At 38.3% G+C, this 22244-nt stretch overlaps 1 protein-coding gene across 1 annotated transcript in view; it reads left to right on the top strand.

The window, feature by feature from the left end:
- The window catches only part of PTPRD (protein tyrosine phosphatase receptor type D), a 496562-nt gene extending 493113 nt beyond the window's left edge, over nt 1-3449 (top strand). The window contains exon 34 of the mRNA XM_079789612.1: nt 356-3449. Within this exon, the coding sequence (XP_079645738.1) occupies nt 356-424 (69 nt within the window). The 3' untranslated portion in view covers nt 425-3449. The remainder of the gene's footprint in view (nt 1-355) is intronic.
- The last annotated feature ends 18795 nt before the right edge of the window (nt 3450-22244 follow it).

The following is a 22244-nucleotide window of genomic DNA, read 5'->3' as shown; positions in this document are numbered from 1 at the left end:
AATTGTAAAAGAGGACTGGAAAGTATAAGGAGCTCACATGTTCCATAGGCGGTGATTTGATACCACTTGGAGAATGGTTCACACTGGTCTGGAAGATAATGTTCATTGGAGCTGTCACTACTTGGAATTGGGAGACTGTTTTAGTCCAGTTGATCGGTGGAGTTAAGGAACACCCCATGTGGCTGATCGCTCTTTGCTCACTAAAATCGATTGGTCATTGGGTTTAATTGATTGAGGAAAGTAGTGATTTTGTCCCCATTAAGATGTAACTGTTTTCTAACACCGATTTTAATTTTTCTAATGCGCTGTGCTCATGGTCCCTTCTCCACTTTCTTGCCATGCCTTCCCCCTGCAGGACCAGTACCAGTTCTGCTATCGAGCCTCACTCGAGTACCTGGGCAGCTTTGATCACTATGCAACGTAGAAACCCCTGACCCATTTTGGATTTTTACAGCGGGCCCTTCAATACCCATGGAGTCTCTTCTGAGCCATACAGGGCACTTGAGAAGTCCTTCTTAACTTCTAGGTAACAACCCCTTAGTGGGACTATTACACACAAAATAAACTAAAAATAAAAACTCTTCCAGGCGGACCAAGAATTCCCAGTTTAATAATCTAATCTGAAAATAATAACAGAATCCTGACTGATGAGGGATCTGGAGGATTTTATTTACAGATACCTCAAGGATTCAGAATAAAGGGAAGAAGAAATCTCAACAAAGAACCAGCATCTTGTTCAGGATCGCTCGCTAGGTACAAGGCGGAGTGTCGCGTGGATGTCTGCTGGTGTGGCTTCTCATGGTAAAATGAACTGCTTCGACATGACCCCTTCCCACCATATTGCTCATACTAACATTTTAGGGAGAAAAGGGGGGAATGTTTAAAAAGAAAGTCTTTGATTTAGTTTTTTAGTATTGTAAGATACTGCTGACCTGTGCTTCATTTTTAACTGTGTAAACTTTTTTTTAAACAAAATGTATCTATCATTCTATAAAGTAAATTTTAAAAAGGTTACATAACTCTTCATTTTTTATTTCCAAATTGTAGGTTTTTTTTTTAAGCTGTACAACTGTTATCTGTCATATCTTGCTGTAGAAATATCACATAATATGAAATTTTGCACATTTTTGTGCAATACTCTTAATCTACAGTATTGGTGTCATCAGATATTACTTTCACACTTCTGTCTGTTTGGTAAGAAAGAACCCATTCTTTTCAAATAATCAGAGTTTTGTTTTTAGAATCAACAGGGAGGCGCAAAGTATAAAGTTGCTGCTAACATATATACATATATATCCGTATTTTATAGGGGTGTCTATGTATATATAGACAGTGTGTTCACACAAAATAATAGAGATAGCTATCATTCAGTTCTTCCATGGTTTAGTATTTTTTAAGGTAGAAAAGCTATTGTAAACATCTTTTTTTCAATTTGTTATTAATTTTATGACATTGGTATTTCTTAATATCACAAAATTTTTAAGGGCAATGAGGAATGCACATCAGTGATTATCAAACCTCACCCCCTAATTTCCTACCCAATCTCCCCCCACCCACCTAACCATATTCACAAGTACCATTTTGTTAGCCAGGCTTCCAACAAAGTTCGATATTTCTAACAACTCTAGTGCAATAAAAACATATTAAATATCTAGGAGGTGTGCATGGGGGAAAGGTCAGTGCATATCCCTTTAGGAGGGGAGAATGTTTTAATATATCAGCTATCAAGTTGTTTAAAAAAGTGTATTCACTCGTATATTGTCTATAGTATGTGCTATGAAATTTGCATTTATGATATGTAACAGGGGCAAAGCCAAACTCATGTTACTCTGTTCAGTCAGAAACATTTCGTGGCATACAGCATTCCTGGGAAGTGCTGTACTTTGTTTTCTTTTGGTTTTAGTTTTGCATTTAGAGTGCCTTATAATTGATGCCTATTTTAATAGCATTTCTTTTTAGCTTTTGGTTCGTATTTCCATTAGTTGTTCGTATATGTTACTCTTCCTATTAAAGCATTATCTGTTTACCACATGTACAGAAACTCTTTGAATAATATGCATTCCTAGTTCTCAACCAGGTCGGGGAGGTTAGTGATTGTACCAGCCCAAAGCACTTGGATAATCAGGGCCCTTCTTCATTTTATAATTGTCCACATCAGGAAAAGCCGCTGGTTTTATTTTTAATCCCTTCCAAATCTGCTCTGGAACATCCAGAAAAGGCACCAAACTTATTTTAGTAACAACTATCATTGACCACTTTGGAATATATTTGCTATTCCATTAGGATTTTTTCTAAAAGGGGAAATTTTTAAAAATATGTATATATCTCCCCCCCAAATTACTATAGGAAGCCATGGATGATGGCATGAGCTTGCCATATCTTCCACAATTTTAAAGAATCCTCCAAATGTTCAAGGAACTCTTAAAAGAGTGTCCATATAGGTTTAATCTTAGCTCCATTGATGTTCTGTTTTCTACATGTTCCCATCATTAACAGAATGAAATCCAAGAGACCAAACACTTGCAAGTATCATATATGAGCACTTTTGTAAAAAAGAAAAAAAGGAAGAAAAAAAGAAAATAATGTATAATACTTAGAAAAAAAAAAAAGTATCTAGAAGGCTACCTCAGAATGAGACTCTCTAACCTACATCAGAACCAGAGAAGAATGTGCACTACGTGGGTGTGTTTCCTTTCAGTTTGTACCTTTTGGAGATTTATCCAAGTGCCAGATTACTCAGTGCTGTAGTGCTGTAATTTTCATTTAGCGAAACAAAGAGGGTCATTAGACAGACATCGCATTATGCCGACATGCCATGTTGCATCAGATGGTGTGCTGCACACCAGAACCCTTGGGCAATGAGCAGTTTCTCTCCCCGAGACAAACACCGCCCGCTGGGCAAAGGGAAAGAGGAGAAGACTCCCTAAGAAGGAAACGAATGGGATGCATACCATAGACGAACAAGGCGGAGACTTCCAGGCATCCTCCTGTGCAGGAGCTGTTCCGAGAACTAACTCCCTACTGTCATTGATGTGCATTCCACTCTGTGCTTTTCTGTACAAACCATTCTAGTTTTATTTTCCCAGGTAGACATCTTTATCTGCCATTACTGCTCAAGTTTCCAATTATTTTCATCATCATAACCAGTACGGTGCTATTATTTACCTATGTACGTGTAGTTATGTATAATTTTGTAATTAGTTACAATGGTAAAAAAATCAAAATATATAAGAAGTGATTTGTACAGAACTTTATTTTAGCTCTTTTTTAAAAATGATTTGCATGGTTAGACAACGGTGAGGACAGCCAGGGGAGGGAAGGGCCTCTAGGGAACTTTGCACTTTCTATACCTTTGTACTATGCACTGCCCTATTGATTCTACACCCAATAATGTTATTACTTGAACCCATCTGTAAGAGACTGCTTCAGAAACTCATTTGTGTGTGTGTGTAAATAACTCAGCGTAGAAACAGGAAGGGGAAAAATTCTGCAGTAATGTACAGATTTTTTTTCTTTCCTGTTTATTCTTGGTTTTGCTTTGTTTTAGCCCCTCCTTTTGATTTTCCACGTACCTTTTCTTTCTCCTCTTTTGGGTTTTGTTTCCGTTGGGTTTATGGGTGCCCTGATACTCCAGCAGAGGTCAGAAGGCTGCAGATCCATCCTATCCATCCGTTACGTGGCTTTGCCATCCAAGCTTGGAGTGTCTAAAAAGATAATAACAGTTGTGTTCTTTGCTCTCATTTTGGATGCATAGACTGAAAAATTTAAAAAATAACTTGTAAAATGGCTTGTTAAAAAATACAATTACCTCTAATTAGTAGTACGCGTAAATGTTTTACAGAATGAAAGGCGTGCTTTTTATTTTCTTACTTCGTTACATTGGTGGCGAAAGAAGTCTGTATGAAAATCAGTTCTTTGCTGACACAAGTTCCATTTGTTACAGATAAATTCTAATAAAAATGTCAGTGTAATGCAGCCCTGGCCTTTGCTTTTGTCCACTCAACCACTAGGTTTTGAATGTTATATATGTTCCCCATTCCCCCCTGGTTATCTGCTTAGTTTCTTTGTACTAATAGTAATTCCACTTATCAAGAGGCTATCTACAAGTACCTGCCTGGAGGTAAGCAAACAGAGGCTCAGAGAAACAGTTCGCCTAAGTTTTCACAGCAAAGAAAGAGGTCTTAGTTTCATTCCATTTAGAGATCGTGGGCAATCTTTAATTCCGTGGAAAATGGCTACTATATTGGCTACTATATAAGTTTATGCAAGTGCATTATAGTATATACAAATTTTATCATCCTGAAATATCTGTCAGCTCTCATGCAAAAAAAAATAATAATAATAATAACTCCATAATATTAGTTTCTTAAACTCTTGGGGAACATAGCTACGAAAAGTATGGCTTGGATTGCTTATACTAGTTACTCAGTATCATGGAGTGCCAATAATGTATCAGAACTGTCCTAGGCATTAGGGAAGCAGCTGTGAACAAATAAGATACCAATGCCGCTTGCATGGAGACTACAGTCTAGGCCGAGAGGCTGCCATTAAATAAATAATGATTAAAATTGCACTGTGACAAGTGCTCCGAGGGAAATCAGAGGACCCATGAAGTTAGGCCTTGCTATTGTGAAAGTCTGACAACTTGGCTTACACAAAAAGAAAAGTGTGTATTGGCTTATGCAGGATATTAAAAGGTTAGGAATACCCAATTTTCGGGTGCAACTAGATTTGGGGCTTAGGTGATGTCTTCAGCTTTTGGGGTCTCTCTGTTCCCCTGTCCTGGTTTCTACGTTCTCAGTGTCATTATTAAGCAAACTTTGTGCTACCTCAAAGCTTTGGGATCTTAACACCCCAAACCAGGCAAGTGGAAGTTCACTTACCAAAAGGACAAAAAGACATTGTGGTGTGGAATGGATACTTCTTGGCCCGCGTTGACCTGACTCGGGATACGTGATCATCTCAGGAACGCCATGGATAGGAGGAGAGAATGTGCTCGAGTTGTCAGATCAAGAGGATTTAAGGTGGCTGTCATCTTGCCAAGTAGCAATGCATATAGTGAGACGAACAACTGGCTGTGAATCAACCAAACGAGTTAAGGTAAGTCAGAGTACAGCACAAGTAGGTTTGCAACTGTTACAACTAGTTGTTGCCATAGAATTGGTGAAGAAATGGAACAATCCCATTATCCAAACATTATTTTGGAAATAGTGACACTGAATAGATCATTAGACTCCTCCCCTTTTTTCATCTTCACCTATTGGCCTTGAATTTAGCAGATTTGATCACCCCATTGATAGTTTAAGTACACAATTCCTAATCAGAAAAACAGTACAAAAGTTCAAGGTAAATCATAATTGATCATTGTGGTGCATCATTTTAAACAGATATCTATTAGAATGTCAAAGGTGACAAAATATGAGCTAATTACACCAATATACACACATGCAGACATAATTAGTTAATAACTGGCTAATAATTACTTTGGGGCTCTTTTAATTGATTATGATTAAAAATTGAGAATTTTAATACATTATACATCTGAAAATACTTAATATTTGTAAAACTCCTTTTAAAAATCATACAGGGAATAAGTAAAATCCAAGAAATCTGAAATGGCCAACTTTATCATTTACAATAGTAAAATAAGGGTAGAAATACCTAAATGTCCAATAGGAAATGATTAAATATATATGTACAATTTTATAAACATGCCATAATGCCATGTGTAATACATTACCATGTAGCCATTAAGTAGTTTTCATGGAAAAGAATGACAAAAATGGTTGTATGTTTTCAAAGGGATGTATAAAATTATGTATACATAAAACTTAAGAATTAAATTACTTCCTATATTTTACATTAAAAATTATAATAGCTGAATAGGAATCCTTTAAAATATATGGGAAGATTGAATCATTTTCAAAATCACTTGAGAGGGGGGTGAAAAACTTAGGACAGATGGGACAAATAATATTATAGAAAGCAAATAATAATATGGTAGATTTAAACAAAAAACAACAACAAAATAGTAATCAAACGCCACCCAAAAGATAAAAGTCCAGGACAAAATTGCTTCACTGGTGAAGATTAAAAGATTTACCTATCCATATCAAACTCTTCCAAAAAATTGAAGAGGAAAAATGCTTTCTTACTCATTTTATGAGACTAACATTACCCTGTTATCAAAACCAGACCAGGACATCACACACACACAAATTATAGGCCAACAGCTCTCAACATAGATTTGCTAGTATTTTGTTGAGGATTTTGGCATCTAGTAAAAGAATATGATATTTGCAGAAAAACAGACCAATAGAGCAGAACTGAGATTGCAGAAATAAACCCATATACTTATGGGCAACTAATTTATGACAAAGGAGCCAAAAATATACAATGGAGAAAGGAAAGTCTCTTTAATAAGTAGTGCTGGAAAAACTGTACAGCCATATGTGAAAGAATGTCACTAGACTGCTATCTTACACCATACACAAAAATTAACTAATATTTTATTAAAGACTTGAATGTAAGACCTAAAACAAGAAAACACATAGAAGAAAACATAGGCACTAAATTACCGTATTTTCCGGCGTATAAGACGACTGCACGTATAAGATTTTCCTGGGTTAAAAAGTTGTCTTATACGCCAGAAAATACGGTATATTGGACTATATTGATGGGATTAGATATATTGGACTACCATATTTTCCGCCATATAAGATGACTTTTTAATCCAGGACCAGGAAAATCTTATACATGGAGTCGTCTTATACGCCGGAAAATACGGTAATGGACACTGCTCTCAAAGATGTTTTTGTGAACTTGACTCAAACAGCAAGGGAAACAAAAGCAAAAACAATAAAGGGGATTACTTTAAACTAAGAAGCTTTTGCATAGCAAAAGAAACCATCCACACACTAAAAGGCAACCAACCAAATGGGATAAGTTATTTGCAAATGATATTTCCAATAAGGGACTAATAGCCAAAATATATAAAGAACTTATATAACTCAGTTAAAAAAAAAAAAAAAAGCAAACAACCTAATTTAAAAATGGGCAAGAGACCTAGGTAAACATTTTTCCAAGGAAGACATGCAAATGGCCAATGGACATATGAAAATATGTGTTCAACATCATTAATTATTTGGAAAATGCACATCAAAACCACACCTATTAGAATGGCTATCATCAAAAAGATAAATAATAAATGTTGGTGGGACTGTAAATTGGTGTAGCCACTAATGTGAAATAACATCGCCCAGGAAGAGACTAAAATTTCCCAGTGTTATCTACACTAATAAAAGAGTAAGATGCAAATTGACCATACCTTCACGACACCCACCAGCCAAGCAGGAGTATGCAAATTAACCCAACAAAGATGGCGGGTTACTTTGCATACACAGGCACCGAGCAGCCAGGGGCAGGACTTCTGGGGAGTGTGGGAAGGTGGAAAGGTGGCTCCGGCTGGAGCGAAGGCAGTGCCAGCAGCCAGGGGAAGGAAGGCCCATTCTTGCACGAATCTTCGTGCACTGGGCCTCTAGTTTGGTAATAAAAGTCTTATGACTGAATGTCATCTTCTTGATTCAACAGACTTACACTGCAGTGATCCATTCACTCCTGTTGAGAGGAGATGTCAAGAACATGCCAAACACATTTCCTTTGGTGGTAACCTGATTACCTTTTCGCCTCCCAGTGGAGAACAACCCGAAGAATTTTGAATTTAACCTTTTGCACTCGGATGTCGAGTGTGACTTGACATGGTTAGCATTAGAATAAAGGAATCGAGAAAAAAGCAAGCGAGTGCAAAGGGTTAAAAATAATTCCAAACATTTTCTTTCATATTATCAATGCTGTGGTATATTCTTAGAATACTGAAGGGTTGAAGGCTGTGTATTTTTGTTCACTTCAATTCATTTATATGGTATTATGTAATATTTTAATATTCAGTGTTCATCAAAGTGTGTTTTAGATATGATACTGTTTCTCAAGGGAAGTGGGGCTGTTTTGTACAACAACCATGCAGAATAAAATGTGTACTGTGCCTTGAGAAAAAAACAAAACATCATGGAGATTCCTTTAAAAAATTAGATAAAACTACTACATGATCCAGCAAGTCCTCTCCTAGGTATTTACTCCCAAAATATAAAAACACTAATTTGTAAAGAAATATATACCCCTATGTTCTTTGCAGCATTATTTACAGTATTACAAACACATACACACAATGGAACACTACTCAGCCATAAAAAAGAAAATATTGCATTGCAACAACATGGATGGATCTTGAGAGTATTATGCTAAGTGAAATAAGTCAGATAGAAAGGGACAAAAAAACAATTTCATTCATGTGTAGAATATAAAACGAGAGTAATAAACCATAACCAAACCAACAAAAACAAATTCATAGATACACACAGAATGGTGGTTACCAGAGGAAGAGTGGTATTTGGGTAAATACTAGTATGTGGTAATGGAAGGAAATTAGACTTTTTGAGCAAGCAATATAGTATACAGATACTGGATTATAATGTTGTACACCTGAAATTGATGTAAAAAAGAGGAAAAGCAATTAATATTAGGAATTAGAATAGGAACATAACACTTCAGAAGTTGCCAGCATTAATATAACAAGGGGTTTATATTCACAATATATATGAAAAAGGCACTTCTAGGCTTGAACAGTCATGTCACCAAAAAAGTATAGCCAAATTGCTCAAACCTACAAAAAAGTACTCAATTTCATAAATAATCAAGAAAATGCAAATTAAAGCTACAGTGCAATACCTATTACAAACTAACCAGAACTGCTAATATTAGACTAAAATATCTGCTAATATTAGACTAAAATATCAAGTGTTGGTGAGGATAAAGAGTAGTAGATCTGTCACACTATGCTTGTTGGAATGCAATTTTATAAACACGGTTAAGCATTCTGGAGTAAAGTGGAATATGCATATTTGATCCAATAGTTGTACATGCTGTAGTTATATAATAAGTAGAAAAGTAAGTTTATGTGAACAAGAGACATAAAGATTACATTGCAACATTAATCATAGAGCCAAAAATTCTGAAAAACATAAATGTCCATCAACAGTAGAATGGATAAATGCATTCTGGTATAATGATGCAATGGAACACAGTAAGTGATCAACATAATATTGAGCCAAAAGATGTCATATGCAAATAATACTATATGATTCTCAAGTGGTTTCTTCTTGGGAAGAGAAAGATAGGTGGTCATTAGGAGAGCACAAGGCAAACTTCTTGGGTATAGCAATGTTTTATATCTCAACCTAGATGTGGTTTCCAAGGTGTTTGTTTTTTGATAAATCACTAAGCTGTACCTTTATTTCTGTGCACATTTTTCCTATGTTAAACATCAATAAAGTTTATTAATGACTATTATCTAACCACATACATATGTGTAAAATTAATTGGTCTTCAAAATGTGAAAGATTGCCATACTTGGGATGGTAAGCACCTATTATGCATCACTACTGAGAATGCGGGGAAAGCAGAACTGTGTAGAACATTCACCTTACAGATATTAAAGTTGAGATGTGGAAGGATGTGCAGCTGATGATAACTATCATTGGAATAAAATATGAGGGAGGCTACAGATTTCTTACCATTCTGAGAGGTTGGGAAAGTCATAATTATAGGGTAAGAATAAAAATTAATAGAAAATAGTTTAAAAAAAAAAACAGCTATGGTCAGTTGATTATGTCAATGTTTAGGCTCCAGCCCACTGTTAGACCTAGGGGGTCCTGGGAATGACATACAATTCCATATAACGTTTATATGAGTAAGAACCACTCACTCATAACCTGTTGAGATATTCAATGTTACTAAAATATAGTGCCGAAATATTTGTTGTTAAATTTTGATGAAAGCAAAATGATTTTGCTCTATTTACTTATTAACAATAATTTTTCCTACTAGAAACTGGAAATAAAAGATGTTAATGGACTTGTGACTTTTACTCTGGATTAGACCATTAGCCTTGGGTTTTAAGTGCATGTAGGTTAGGAAGATACCATCCAAAATGTATAAGGAACTCATAAAATTAACATCAAATAGCAAACAATCCAATTTAAAAATGAGCAGAGGACCTGACTAGACTTTTTTTACACACACACACAAAAAAAAAAAAAAACACACATAAAAAGATGCTCAACATCACTAGTCATCAGGGAAATGCAAATTTAAAAACAATGAGGTATCACCTCACAACTGTCAGAATAGGTATAAAAAAAATACAACCAGTGTTGGGGAGAATGTGGAGAAAAGAAAAATGTGCACTCGGTGGGAATGTAAATTAGTGCAGGCACTATGGAAAATAGTATGGAGATTCCTGAAAAAATTAAAAATAGAACAACAGTATGACCTAGGTATTTATTCTAAAAAGACATATGCACCCCTATGTTCATTGCAGCGTTATTTACAATAGCCAAGATATGGGAGCAACATAGGTGTCCATGGGTAGAGGAATGGATAAAGCAATGTGGTACATACATACAATGGACTATTATTCAGCCATAAAAAAGAATGAAATCTTGCAATGTGTGACAAGGATGCACCTATAGAGTATTATGTTAAGTAAAATATGTCATATAGAGCAAGACAAATACTATGATTTCAGTTACATGTGGAATCCAAAAAAACAAAACAAAAAATGAATCAAACTCACAGATGCAGTGTACAAACGGATTAATGTCAGAGGGAAGAGAGGTGGGAGATTGGACAGAAAAGGGGAAGGTGATTAGTAAGTTCAAACTTCCAACTTAAAATAAGTCACAGGGATGTAATGGACAGCATAGAAAACAGTCAATAATACCATAATAACTACACACAGTGACAGATGGTTACTAGACTTACTGCGGTAATCACTTTGTAATGTATATAAATGTTGAAACACTATGTTGTACACTTGAAACTAATATACTGTGTGTCAAGTATAATTAAAAATAATTTTTTAAAAATAGGGCCAAACAAGTTACAAAATAAAAAAAACAAAATCACTCAGATTATTTGCTCTAAAGAGCAACCTTGAAGTTGTTTCAAAAATTGCAGAGACATTGACAATAGATATTTACTGAGTGGGTTCCAAGACATTATTGTTTGGCTAAGGATTCAGAAGTGAGTCAAATACAGCACTTATGTTAAATACAGGAATGTTTTACCTAATAAGGGCACTAAGATAATTAATAGAGGGCCAAATGTGTGTGACGAGGTACAAATAGAATAGAACATGGTACAGAGGATATGTAAGGTTTATCTTGTACCAAACATCAAACTCTGAGATATAAATCTCTGAATTGAAAATGGCTATCTTGTGCACAAATGCCTTCTATCCCAGCATTACTGTGAGCCTTGAAGAATGGACAGCATTTTCATCGATAAAATCAGTGCAGAGGGACTTCTAGTGGAGGAAGTACGTGAAGACATTTGAAGGCAGGAATGTGGCATTGGTCCTTATGGCCAGAAGAGTCGTGGGCATGAAGCCGGGTACAGGACATCTCCTTTCTGCTGCCTTCCATTCCACTCTCACTTCTTCACAGGGCTCTCATCTCCCTTCCACGCTCCCCCTACATCTCCAACAGGCCAGTGTGGCCCCAGGCTATTTTCCAGCTTGCATCCAGATGGTACTTTATAAATTTGTCTTTTTTTGCTTCTGGGTTTCAGGAATGGAGCTCCGCTCCAAATAATATTTCTTGGGACTTTTCTCATTAAGCTCTCCCTCTCTCTAACCATATCACTGGAACGTATGTAGCATAAAAGGTTTCTGCAAAATGAATTTTCTGTGAGTTTCCAGAATGTCTCCTTAGAGAAATCAAATAAATTTAAGGAAATAATATATTATGGGGTTTTTTTAAAAAAATTATTATTTAGCAGTGCACCTGTGAAAGATAGCAGGTTCTTACTTTAAGATAGGGTCTGTAATACATCTAGGAGCCTTTGACCTGTGAAAACTCTGGGTGGACGCACAGTCTACCTAGTCCTTGTGATTCAATTCAATGTCAGCTCCATTTTTTCATGTATTGAAAGGATTTTTGTTTAACCTACCAGGATATTTCCCAACTTATCCTCAGAAGATAGCCAGGGACCAGATAGCCCCTGTCTCAGCCAGGAGGGCCCCTTGCATACACCAATGCCTATCTTCACAGATGCAGACCCATAACCTGCAAATCCAGTTCTGTAGTAAATAAAGATTTGGCAATGGGGCTACACGGGGTGCTTTAGAGCCCGCTTCTGTCAGCACAGACGAAGAAAGGAGGCTTCATTATTATAGCAGGAGCAAGTAAACGGGCTTTCTCTGCCAGCGAAAGCAGCACACAATACACTTAACATGCCTATCGGAGCTCGACCATAAATCACGCTGTCAGTGGTGAACAGCACAGAAAGGGCCTTCCCTCATCACAATGACTAAAGTTAAAGAGCACACACGGGCAACCCGTCATTGTGAAGATGAACTTAGTCACTTGGTCTGCCATATTTCTTGTGATCCTTTTTGTCAGTGGGGAGGATGGATGTAGACATGTCTCTACAGTCTTCAGTTGATATTTTTGGATAAAAGAGGGTGTAGGAAAGCAGATAAGACACTGAGTAAATCGAAGCAGGGCTTCTGAATACAAGGAAGATATATCAGATTGCTCTTGGTGGCCATGAGTAAAACTAGGAGCTCAGTTTTATCAGGTGGAGCAACCGAAGGAAGGGTTTTTTATAAGTAGGATTTCTCCAAAGAAGGACAAACTTCACTACGGTATTCCAGCAGAAGGTGATCAGCCACTGGGTCACAGATGTTAGAGGAGAGACTGAGGTAAGAAAGGGTAGCCTAGATGTTCGCTTAAGGCCCCTGCCATCTGCACGTTCTAATAAATCAACTTCCCTCAGAATACAAGTTAAATCACAGCCCATATGAGAGTTCATTGCTATTCAGTCAGGGAAATACGCCCGTTTTGTCCATGGCCCCAAATAGGTTCAAAGCTCCCTCATATAACCACCAGGCACAGGCATACAAACTCAACAGCTCCGACACTCCAGAGTCTGAGGTCTCTGGGAAAACAGGGCATTCTTTTCCCGCAGATCTGAAGGGACATGAGATCAAGGAAAGAAGACTGGCCTAGGTTTTGGCTGCGGTGAGAGTTATCACCTGGCAGGGGCCTTATGGTTTGAATGCCCTGCTGGCACCAAAGGAAGAAGCAACCAGGATTTTTACCTGCTTGTCCAGATGTGAGGCACAAGGGAAAGAGGAATAGAGGCTTAAAAGCTGTCACAGGTCAGATATTAAAAAACGGAGTCAAATTTCTCATCACAACTCATGATAGTGGATGCATGCTGCCTGTGCTTTGGTTAGCTCTCATTTGAACCACGCCCTGGTTTTAGAGAATCCACTATTGTATGAATCTTGTACAGACGTAGAAACTTGCCTTCTGGCCCCAGGAGTAAAAACAAAACAAAACAAAACAAAACAAAACAGACACTGGTAGATTGGTAATCTAAGTCAGCAGGAGGTGATGGTTAATGTCCAGAGCTGAGAGGAGCAGAAATACCAGTAGAGGCCATGGTGACCTAACCAAACCCTTCTTCTGATGTGATTTGGCTACAGTCCTGGCAACCTGCCTCCCTAATTCTTTCCTATTTGTAAGTTTGGTTCTCTAGGCTTTCCATCTATTTATGAGCCAGATAACATCTCCCCACAAATTCTTTACTGCTTAAGCTCTCCAAAGTCAATTTTTGCTGTTTGCAATGAAGAATTGATTTGTTGATTAGTCACACACATTCATTCTCACATACACACTTTCACTCACACATACATGTACACACACAGAGTAGAGTTAATACAGTTACAGAGTAAAAGGAAGGGCAGATAAAAAATAGCCTATCATTAAAAAAATAATCTTTTTAACTATCTTTTTAACAAGTCTCTAGTGTGTGGTTCAGTAATTGGAGTGGCTATATCTGAGAGATATTTTCTAAAAAGGAAATATGGAAATGGAAAATTATAAGCCCCAATTTTATATTCAGCAATTAAAAATAAACAATTTGCATCGAAACTGTTGACACAAGTCAAAATAGTGAGAAATCTTTATAAGAAGATGGATAATACAAGTACGGCTGAGAATGCAAAGCACTGAGTGTAAATATCCTGATAAAAGCACATATAAATATTGTCACCTATATCTTGACAATGTAAGATTGAGTTAATAGGCAGCTGTTTGCTAAGAATGACCAGAGCCTCTTCTGTGACATTCTGTTGTTTAAGTACATGTTTTATTGTTATTTCCTATAGGATATAATCCTTAACCTTGAGGCTACAATTATTGCAAAAATGCTTTATACATATATTTGTTATTGGATATTGTATTTACTCTCTATGTTGTTAGAGGGAATTGCATTTGTTAGAATATGTTTGTTGGAGCAAATTGAATTTAGTCATCTAAGTTGTAATGTGCACATCAGTTCTGTGATGGTTTTCTCATTATAAATGATTGTGCTAACTGTATGTTCTACATTCATATAAATGTCTTGCAGTCGCTCTACAGTCAGAGAGCATTATGACCCTTATCTCAGCTTTATTCTTGCATTGCAGTTTCAAAAAACTACTTCTGTAATTCTAAAAGACTTATGTACAAAGGCAGTGAAAAACTTCTTAGAAGAAAATAGAAGTCATGCCCTCTAATTATAAAGAGTGAAAAGTTAAACTTACCCATGCATATGATTATGGTAGAATTATCTGTAACTGGATACTAATACTTCTGAAACTTATATATGTCTATTATTCTAGAAAAAAAGAGCAAAATTCACTTTTAGAGGCAGATGGTTGTTGAACTGATACTCGGTTGGGCTTTCAGGCTATCAAATGGAAAGTCAAACTCCTATTCCAAATGCATGATGACTGGAATCCCATCAAAAGTTGTTCCCTTTGGGAGGAGAGTTGTTATCTCTGTAAAGTATTGTGTTGCCTGACAACTGCCTACTGGCTATAACATCAGCTGTTTTTTGTTTTTGTTTTTTTTCCCCCTTTGAAACTGGTTACTTGCTCACCAAGCCTACTTCCTTTTCTTCCTGGGCATATACTTAGACTAAATCTCCCAGACTGTGTTCTAGCCAATGGAAGGTGAAAGAAAGTCATATTCTGGGACTGGTGCATAAAAAAACTCCTAAATCTGAGCCTCTGTGTTCCCTTCCTTTCCTCTGGCCCAGTGCAGATGAGCACAGGATCCTTCAAAGCCACATGGGATGACGATGGCAGAGTCTCAAGGTAGAAAAGTCTGGGTCCCTGAGTCAGTGCTCAAGGAAGAGCTCAGCTGTCAAAATCCACTTGGAAGTTTGCGTCAGTGGAAATACAGGTCTGCCACATCAGAGTCCTTCCACATTTCTGGCTCAGCTTGTAGGGTAGACTGGTCTCTGCAATGGAGTGTATGGTAGAGACTGGAGAGAGAGACGCCCGTTGAAATAATGTGTGGAGGAGCGTGTTTTGGTATTGTAGGTGCAGTGATATGTAGTATCCACTAAAAAGTGGTCTTTTCTGCTTTGTAGTTCTGTGTTGTTAAATATTAATTGGTCTTGGGTATATTTTGGTGAAATAAGAGTAGGAACTATTTACACTCTGTGTCAGCATTTGGGGGAGTTGGTGGAAGGAACCTTCAAGACAATGGTCGCAGTCCAGAGAAGAGGTTGTTGGAGATAAAAATGTGTTTGTGAAAAGTGTTAGAACTCCCTGGCAAATGCTTGTAAATTCATAGGGATGGACACATAACAAAAACTGCAGCCACATGACTTGGTTCTTCATTACTTTCATAATTAAAAGGAGAGTGTCCCCTGAAGGCTGGAGAAATTAGGATCCCTGAGCTATATAGTTGTACACATGGGACAAAATAATATTTCAAAGTATGCACTGCCATGCTGATTTAGCCTGACGCACCGTAGCTGCAGACACCTGACCACTTGGCAAATAAGCAAAGGGGCATCTTTGCAGTACAGAGCCCCCCGCCAATACACACACGCACGCGCCACATTCTCAGCCTCTCAGTTCAAAAGGCATCAACATGGCATGAATCAGAAGTGATTTGCTCAGCAATACCCACATGAAACATTATTTTCTTTTTAATCCAGATGAACTAATGAATCCTCTAAGCTGCAGAGGTAGAAGCGCATAGAGTATAAGAAGAAAGGAAGAAGTCCTACAGGAATGTGTTTTGCCTACCACCCCTTTTCTGTATAAATAGACGGGATTGAGCAGAATAGTAGAGAATATACCAGAAGATTAAGTGCTTCTAGAGTGGGGAGATTGGTGGCCTGATGAAATGTTTTGAGTTTTGCAGGGTTTGTTCTTTACTTATATTTTTTAAGAGCTGAAGTTGGCAAATATTTCCCACACCCCTAGTAATGACAGGGGTCCATAAAGATGGTGACAGGCAAATCCTGGCATCAGAGGGGCCTAAGATCACTATCTTGTATTTCTCTCCGGTTAATGGAGGACACAGAGAGGTCCACTGTACCTGGGAGCACAAAACACTGTTGAAAGAGAGCTTGGGGATTCCTTGGCTGGGCCAGGGAGGAAGACTCCACAGCAGAAAGCATGAGCAGCCTGCTCACGCTGGAGACTGAAAGAGGACAGGGATGCAGATTACTCAAGATTTCCAACTTCAGAGGGTTGAGTCCATCTTGAACGAACATCTGCAATCCATCCAGTCACTAATCTGAAGGCATCCATAGGGACATCCGCAGCTACGGTGCGTCAGGCTAAATCAGCATGGCAGTGCATACTTTGAAATATTATTTTGTCCCATGTGTACTATGGGCATCCATAGGGACAAAACAGAGGCTGGCCCAGGATATCATCAATGACAGAAGAGAGAAACCCATGAGGTAGACCATTCCTCTCAGCATCATCACTGAGCTGTTACCAAAGACATATATGAATTTGGATGGGGGTTAGAGGAGACTCTAGGGAGAAAATACGTTGGGGAAGACTTATTAGAAATATATCATACACTAGAAATAACTGAATTATTGCTGATTTACCTTAAAAAAACAAACAAAAAACACCTAGAAGTGATGGAATTATCTACACTATTAACAGAAATGGGAATTGGCCAGGTACAGGGGGTTGTTTTTTTTTTGAATGCTGGCTTTGTACTGCAAGGGCCAAATCTCCTGTTTAAAGGTGGAAAGAAGTGATTAAAATAACAAAAGGGTGATATAATTATAAAATGTTCTTAAGGCAGGGAACTTTCTAGAATTTTAGGTTAAAGCCACATTATAAGTGAAGTGTGTCGTGTGCATAGGGATCAGAGTGAAGGTATGCAGAAGGAAAGGAGGGGAGAAGATTGATATCTCGAACTCAGGCACCTAATTTGCCCAATCCTGAAAGGAGTGGGCAAAGTCAACTTTGTAATCACCTCCTTCCCTTTCACTTTCTCTTTTCCTCCCTTTTTATTTCCCAGTAAAAGTGACCCACTCACCACCTGCATTACAATAATTCAGCATACATGATCCCTCTTCTCTCTTGCCTTCTACTAGACGACTTTCAACTTGTCAGATTCCTCGCAATCTTCTTTATGGTTTCATGCTCAAGAACACTATTGGCAATCTCATTCATTCCCTGATTTGTTTTAGCAAAACCATAGAGCTCCACTTAAAACACACCATTCTCGGCACATGTGGGCCTTACTGTGCAATCCTGAGCTGTTGCCCCTGGGGGGTTCAACTGGCAGTGTCCAGAGAAGCACTGAAAATTCTCAGGCTTCCCCTCCCAAAACTTGGGAATCATCTCTGAGAAACCTCAGCAAGGGAACTGCAGGGTAGTGCTGGGGTGGGGTGGAAAGCGGCTCCCTCCCTTAAGGCCCTTCACCCAAAGAAGTGACAAGGAAATAGAGAGGCGGTGTCAGTTCTGAAAAGAACTATTTAACAGCACGGTAGGCAAGAAGAGGCTCTGCCCAAGATTGTTCTCAACAACAATCCTTTCGTCCCCTTAAAGCTCATGAGATGTCACCATGAGGTTATCCTGAGTCTCCTATTTAAGTATTTCCTAATCAGAATTATTTTTTGTTGGATATCTTAAAACATTTAACATGTTAATAGGTTACGCCTTAACATCTTAAAATGCTGAAATGCCTAAAATCAACTGGAAACCTGAATGGGGGAGAGGGGACAGAGTAAGTGTACAGTTTTTCTTAGTTCCACTGAGAAACTCAAGAATCCATATTTATTTGGCTCGAGAATCCATATTTCCCCAGAACTCCAATTAACTTCTTGTGGAAATCTAGGGCTTCGAGGCATATAGTTTTGAAAGTATTGATAAATACCAAACTCCCACGGGAAAGAATAAATCCAAAGGCCTGATTGCAGCATTTCCCAAAGCATGTGAACTCTGAGAACTTTATTCATGCATGGTATTTCTCTGCAAAATCATTCCATGCTTAAACAGGTTTGGGGAAATCTGTACTTGCTGGAAGTTATTTAGTTTTTTGTCCACCTAAATTCCTATGGTTTGCTCTCTATCTTTTTATCTTATTGCCTTGTGTTTGCAATGTAACCACTTGTGTTTCTGCTAGCTGCAGGAGAGGTTATACAAATGAGTTGTCCCTGTAGCTCCACACCCTTAATGACACCTTGAACACAGAAGATGCTCAAAAAGTGTTTGTTGAATAAAAGAACAAAGGATATGGAAGCCCCAGCTGACGACAGAATGCAGTCCTGGGCAGAAGAGAGGTCTTAGCCCTGTATCTGCCCTGAAGATAGACCCAGAGTAGTCAGCAGAGATGTGCCATCTATGACTATGCCTAAACCTTTCAGAAGCCACAACTCCCTCAGGTGTGCATTTCTGCATATTCCTGGGGGAAAAGAGCAAAACCTTTTGCCTGAGATTAAATGATCTCCAGAGGCTAAAACCAACCTTCTGGGATGTTGTCCAAGGCTGGCCTACCATGCAGGGGTTTTGCCTTGAGGACTCACAGCAATATCTCCTCTGTGGAGATAACTGATCCCTAGACCAGACAGTGGATGTTACCAGAAGGATAGTATGTGTAGCAAAGGAGTGCCCCGGGCCTTTGATAGCTTCCGTGGTGGTCTCCATAGGAAGCTACAGAAGCTGGCATCATCCTTGGGCTAAGAAAGCTCCTCTACTTAACATGAGAAACTTCTCAAAGTAAAATTGATTACCTTCCCTCGGTATAATTTTGTCATTCCGTCGTTCAAATACGGCTACGATAGAAGTAAAGAACAGTTCATCTGGTTGTGATTACTTTGCCTAGGAGCCAAAGTTATCCCAATGTGCCTATTTCTGGTATTTCTGGCTATAAAGTTGTAAAGGGAAGAAAAGGAAAGGATTTATCAAGTCTTTCATAAATGCATTCATTTGTTCATTCAGCAACAGCTATTTTCTGCTATGTCTCAAGAATTGCTGAGCTGACTCCCTAACATAAACCTGGCTGATTCACGCAATCCTTGGACACAATAAGGTGCTTCAATTTCACCTCTGGTGGTTATAGAGGTTTATGGCAACCACTTTCTCTGCTCTTCCTACTTATTAACTTTCTAGTTTTTTATTCCCACTTTGACTCTGTCCCTAAACTTCTACCTAGTTGGGTTGCACATCAGTAGGCTTCTTCAGAGAAACAGAAGCAAGAGAAGATGAATAAGACTTATTGCAAGGAATTGACTCATAACTGTGGGGCTGACAAGTCTGTAGTCTGACCAGGAGGCTGGCAACTCAGCCAAGATTTGATGTTGTCGTCTTGATGTCTAAATTAGTAGCTCAGTCCAGGAGATTAGAAAATCAGGCTGGAGTAGATGTTGCACAATCTTGAGACGAAAGTTGTAGGGCAGTCCAGCAAGCTGGAGACTTGGACAGATGTCTATGTTACTGTCTTGAGGCAGAATTACTTCTCCAGGAAATCAGTTTCTGTTCTTAAGGCTTTCAACTGATTGGATAAGTCCCACAGACATACCTAACCTTTACTTTAGAGTCAATTAATTACAGATGATTATCTCTAAAGTCAACTGATTACAGATGTTAATCACAACTATAAAACGTGTTCACAACATTTTGACTAGTGTTTGAGCAAACAACTGGGCACCATTGCCTTATCAAGTTGACATAAAAGTTAACCATCACAGTTTGATATCCTGGATTTTGTCTTTTCTTCCCTAGGTGATAATGTGAGATGTAACTTTCAGGTTCTGCAAACTGGTTCCACATCTTTGAGTGACCACCTACATTCCTGAGGAATATAATGATTTCAGGTGAAGAAATGGCATGAAAGCATTCTGGGTGGAATACTATGGGAGTCCATTTGCTCACTTATCTGGACAGGAGGAGGAGCAAGTAAAGTGATCAGAGAGAAAGTGGGAAACCAGGATCAGGAATGGACTGAGAAGGACTTTCAACCTCATAATTAGCAAGTGTCACTTTACCTTATAGGCAACAAAAAGGCAAAGATGTCCCACAAAACAAGATAGATGGTGAAGGCTCCCAGATGCAAGGTTTGAGAAAATGTAGGGTGAGGAAAGAGGCAGCTTTGCCAGGGGACTGGCCATCTGGTTTTCTGGGCTGAACTTCATCACGGCATTATAATAATCAGAAACTAGTATCACCTTCTCACAGGAGCCCTGTTCTCCTTCACCCAGAGACCAGAGGCAGCTCACCCAATTTGTAGCTTGTCATCTGCTGGGATTTGCAGCTTCACCTGATCCATAGACTCATTAACTTTATGTGCAAACACCTTGGGATTTTTATGGCTGGGTAATCTTTGTGACTGCCTAGGAGGTGAGCTTGAGTTTGTGAGTTGCCCCTGATTTGACCACCCTCTATGACACTAGGTTATTAACTCAGTTTGTCAAAAGAAAGGTAACTTTTCCCTTTCAATTAAACAAAAACAAAAAAAGATGGGGGGGGGGGGCTTCATTCACTATTAGACTTGGTGCTGATGTAGCTTAGACAAATTAATTGTAATTTTCAAGGATATATGTGGTTATGTAACTCGAGCAAATATAACAACTTTTTCCTGAGAGAACTAATGCCTGGAGGCTAGAATCAAGGCTAATGTCAAGTGAGGTTTTAGGTTACTTATCTGAGGAGTCTTCACAGCACATTTCTGATATGTGAGTTTCAGGAATTGACCTTGGAGGCCAAAGTAGGAGGAAGGGGGTCACTCTTGTCTAACCTGTTCCCTTGGATGAGGCACCTTGTTCATAAACTTTTAAACTGAGTAAGGAAGAGGTTTAGTCATTGAGATTCTTCAAGACCTTAATATCATTTCTCAAATTTCTCCAAAAAACCTCAAAGTGGAGGGATTGTCATTCTGCTCCCACTCAACACAGAACTGATCAATTTTCATTTCTAACCTCTCTTCTCTCTCACCACCTCTGTACTTTTGGAATAAATAAATACATATACACATAAAGATAAGTACTTCTGAATCTACAATACCCTCTGTGTGGTCACCACAATATTCGTAGTACATTATTCAACTGGAGATCCTGTATCTTTGCATCTTTAAACAGGATTCCAGAGGGTGGGTGAAAGGATCAAGACTCCCTGTAGCTCTTGTGAGAGCAAAGTTTACTTATTTCCATGCAATTTCCCCACCCTTCAAAGGGCAAGAATTTAAGAAAAGAGGAAGCAACTAATCCAAATAACAGTGCCCTTCAATTCCTCAAGCAATATGCTGGGTGCTAAAACTAGTTTAACAAGATGAAGAGGAAGCAGTGAGAGACCAAGATTGTATGTAATTCATAGAACAGGTCCTGAAAGGGGGACATTCTTTTATGTGCTTCATTTCCTACCAAAGTATAGCACAGGGCCCTTCCTACCGGCCCATCTCCACTTCCTGTAATCATAGAACTCTGCTAAACTTCTGCCCACCTTCTTTTATGGGACAGTCTTACAAGTGACTTCCTGAATGCAGAGTTGCCCACAGGGCATAGTAAACATTCAAAAAGTACCATTTAACTCAGCATTTTCAAAGCTTCAGTTGGTCCTTCTTGTTATATTTTGTGCTTAGAGAAAACTTAGAAATTTCAATCCTACTACCTGAGAGATGATTTCAATGAGCCAATCAGATACAAACAAGGTTTCTTTTCTAAAAATGTCTTCTCGTTATAATAGTCTCCTGAACAATCTGTTTCTATCAGGTATCTCTTTGAGTTTATTATTTTCCCAGAAGGCAATGTTAGTATATGAAACCAGCTTTCTGTAAATTACAGTTTATGGGAAATGCAGGATCCCTGGTAAT

This window comes from Cnephaeus nilssonii (assembly GCF_951640355.1).
Source record: "Cnephaeus nilssonii genome assembly, chromosome: 14".
NCBI classification, from domain to species: domain Eukaryota; kingdom Metazoa; phylum Chordata; class Mammalia; order Chiroptera; family Vespertilionidae; genus Cnephaeus; species Cnephaeus nilssonii.
Note: the sequence above shows the minus strand (reverse complement) of the source record. Positions and strands in the feature narration are given on the sequence as shown.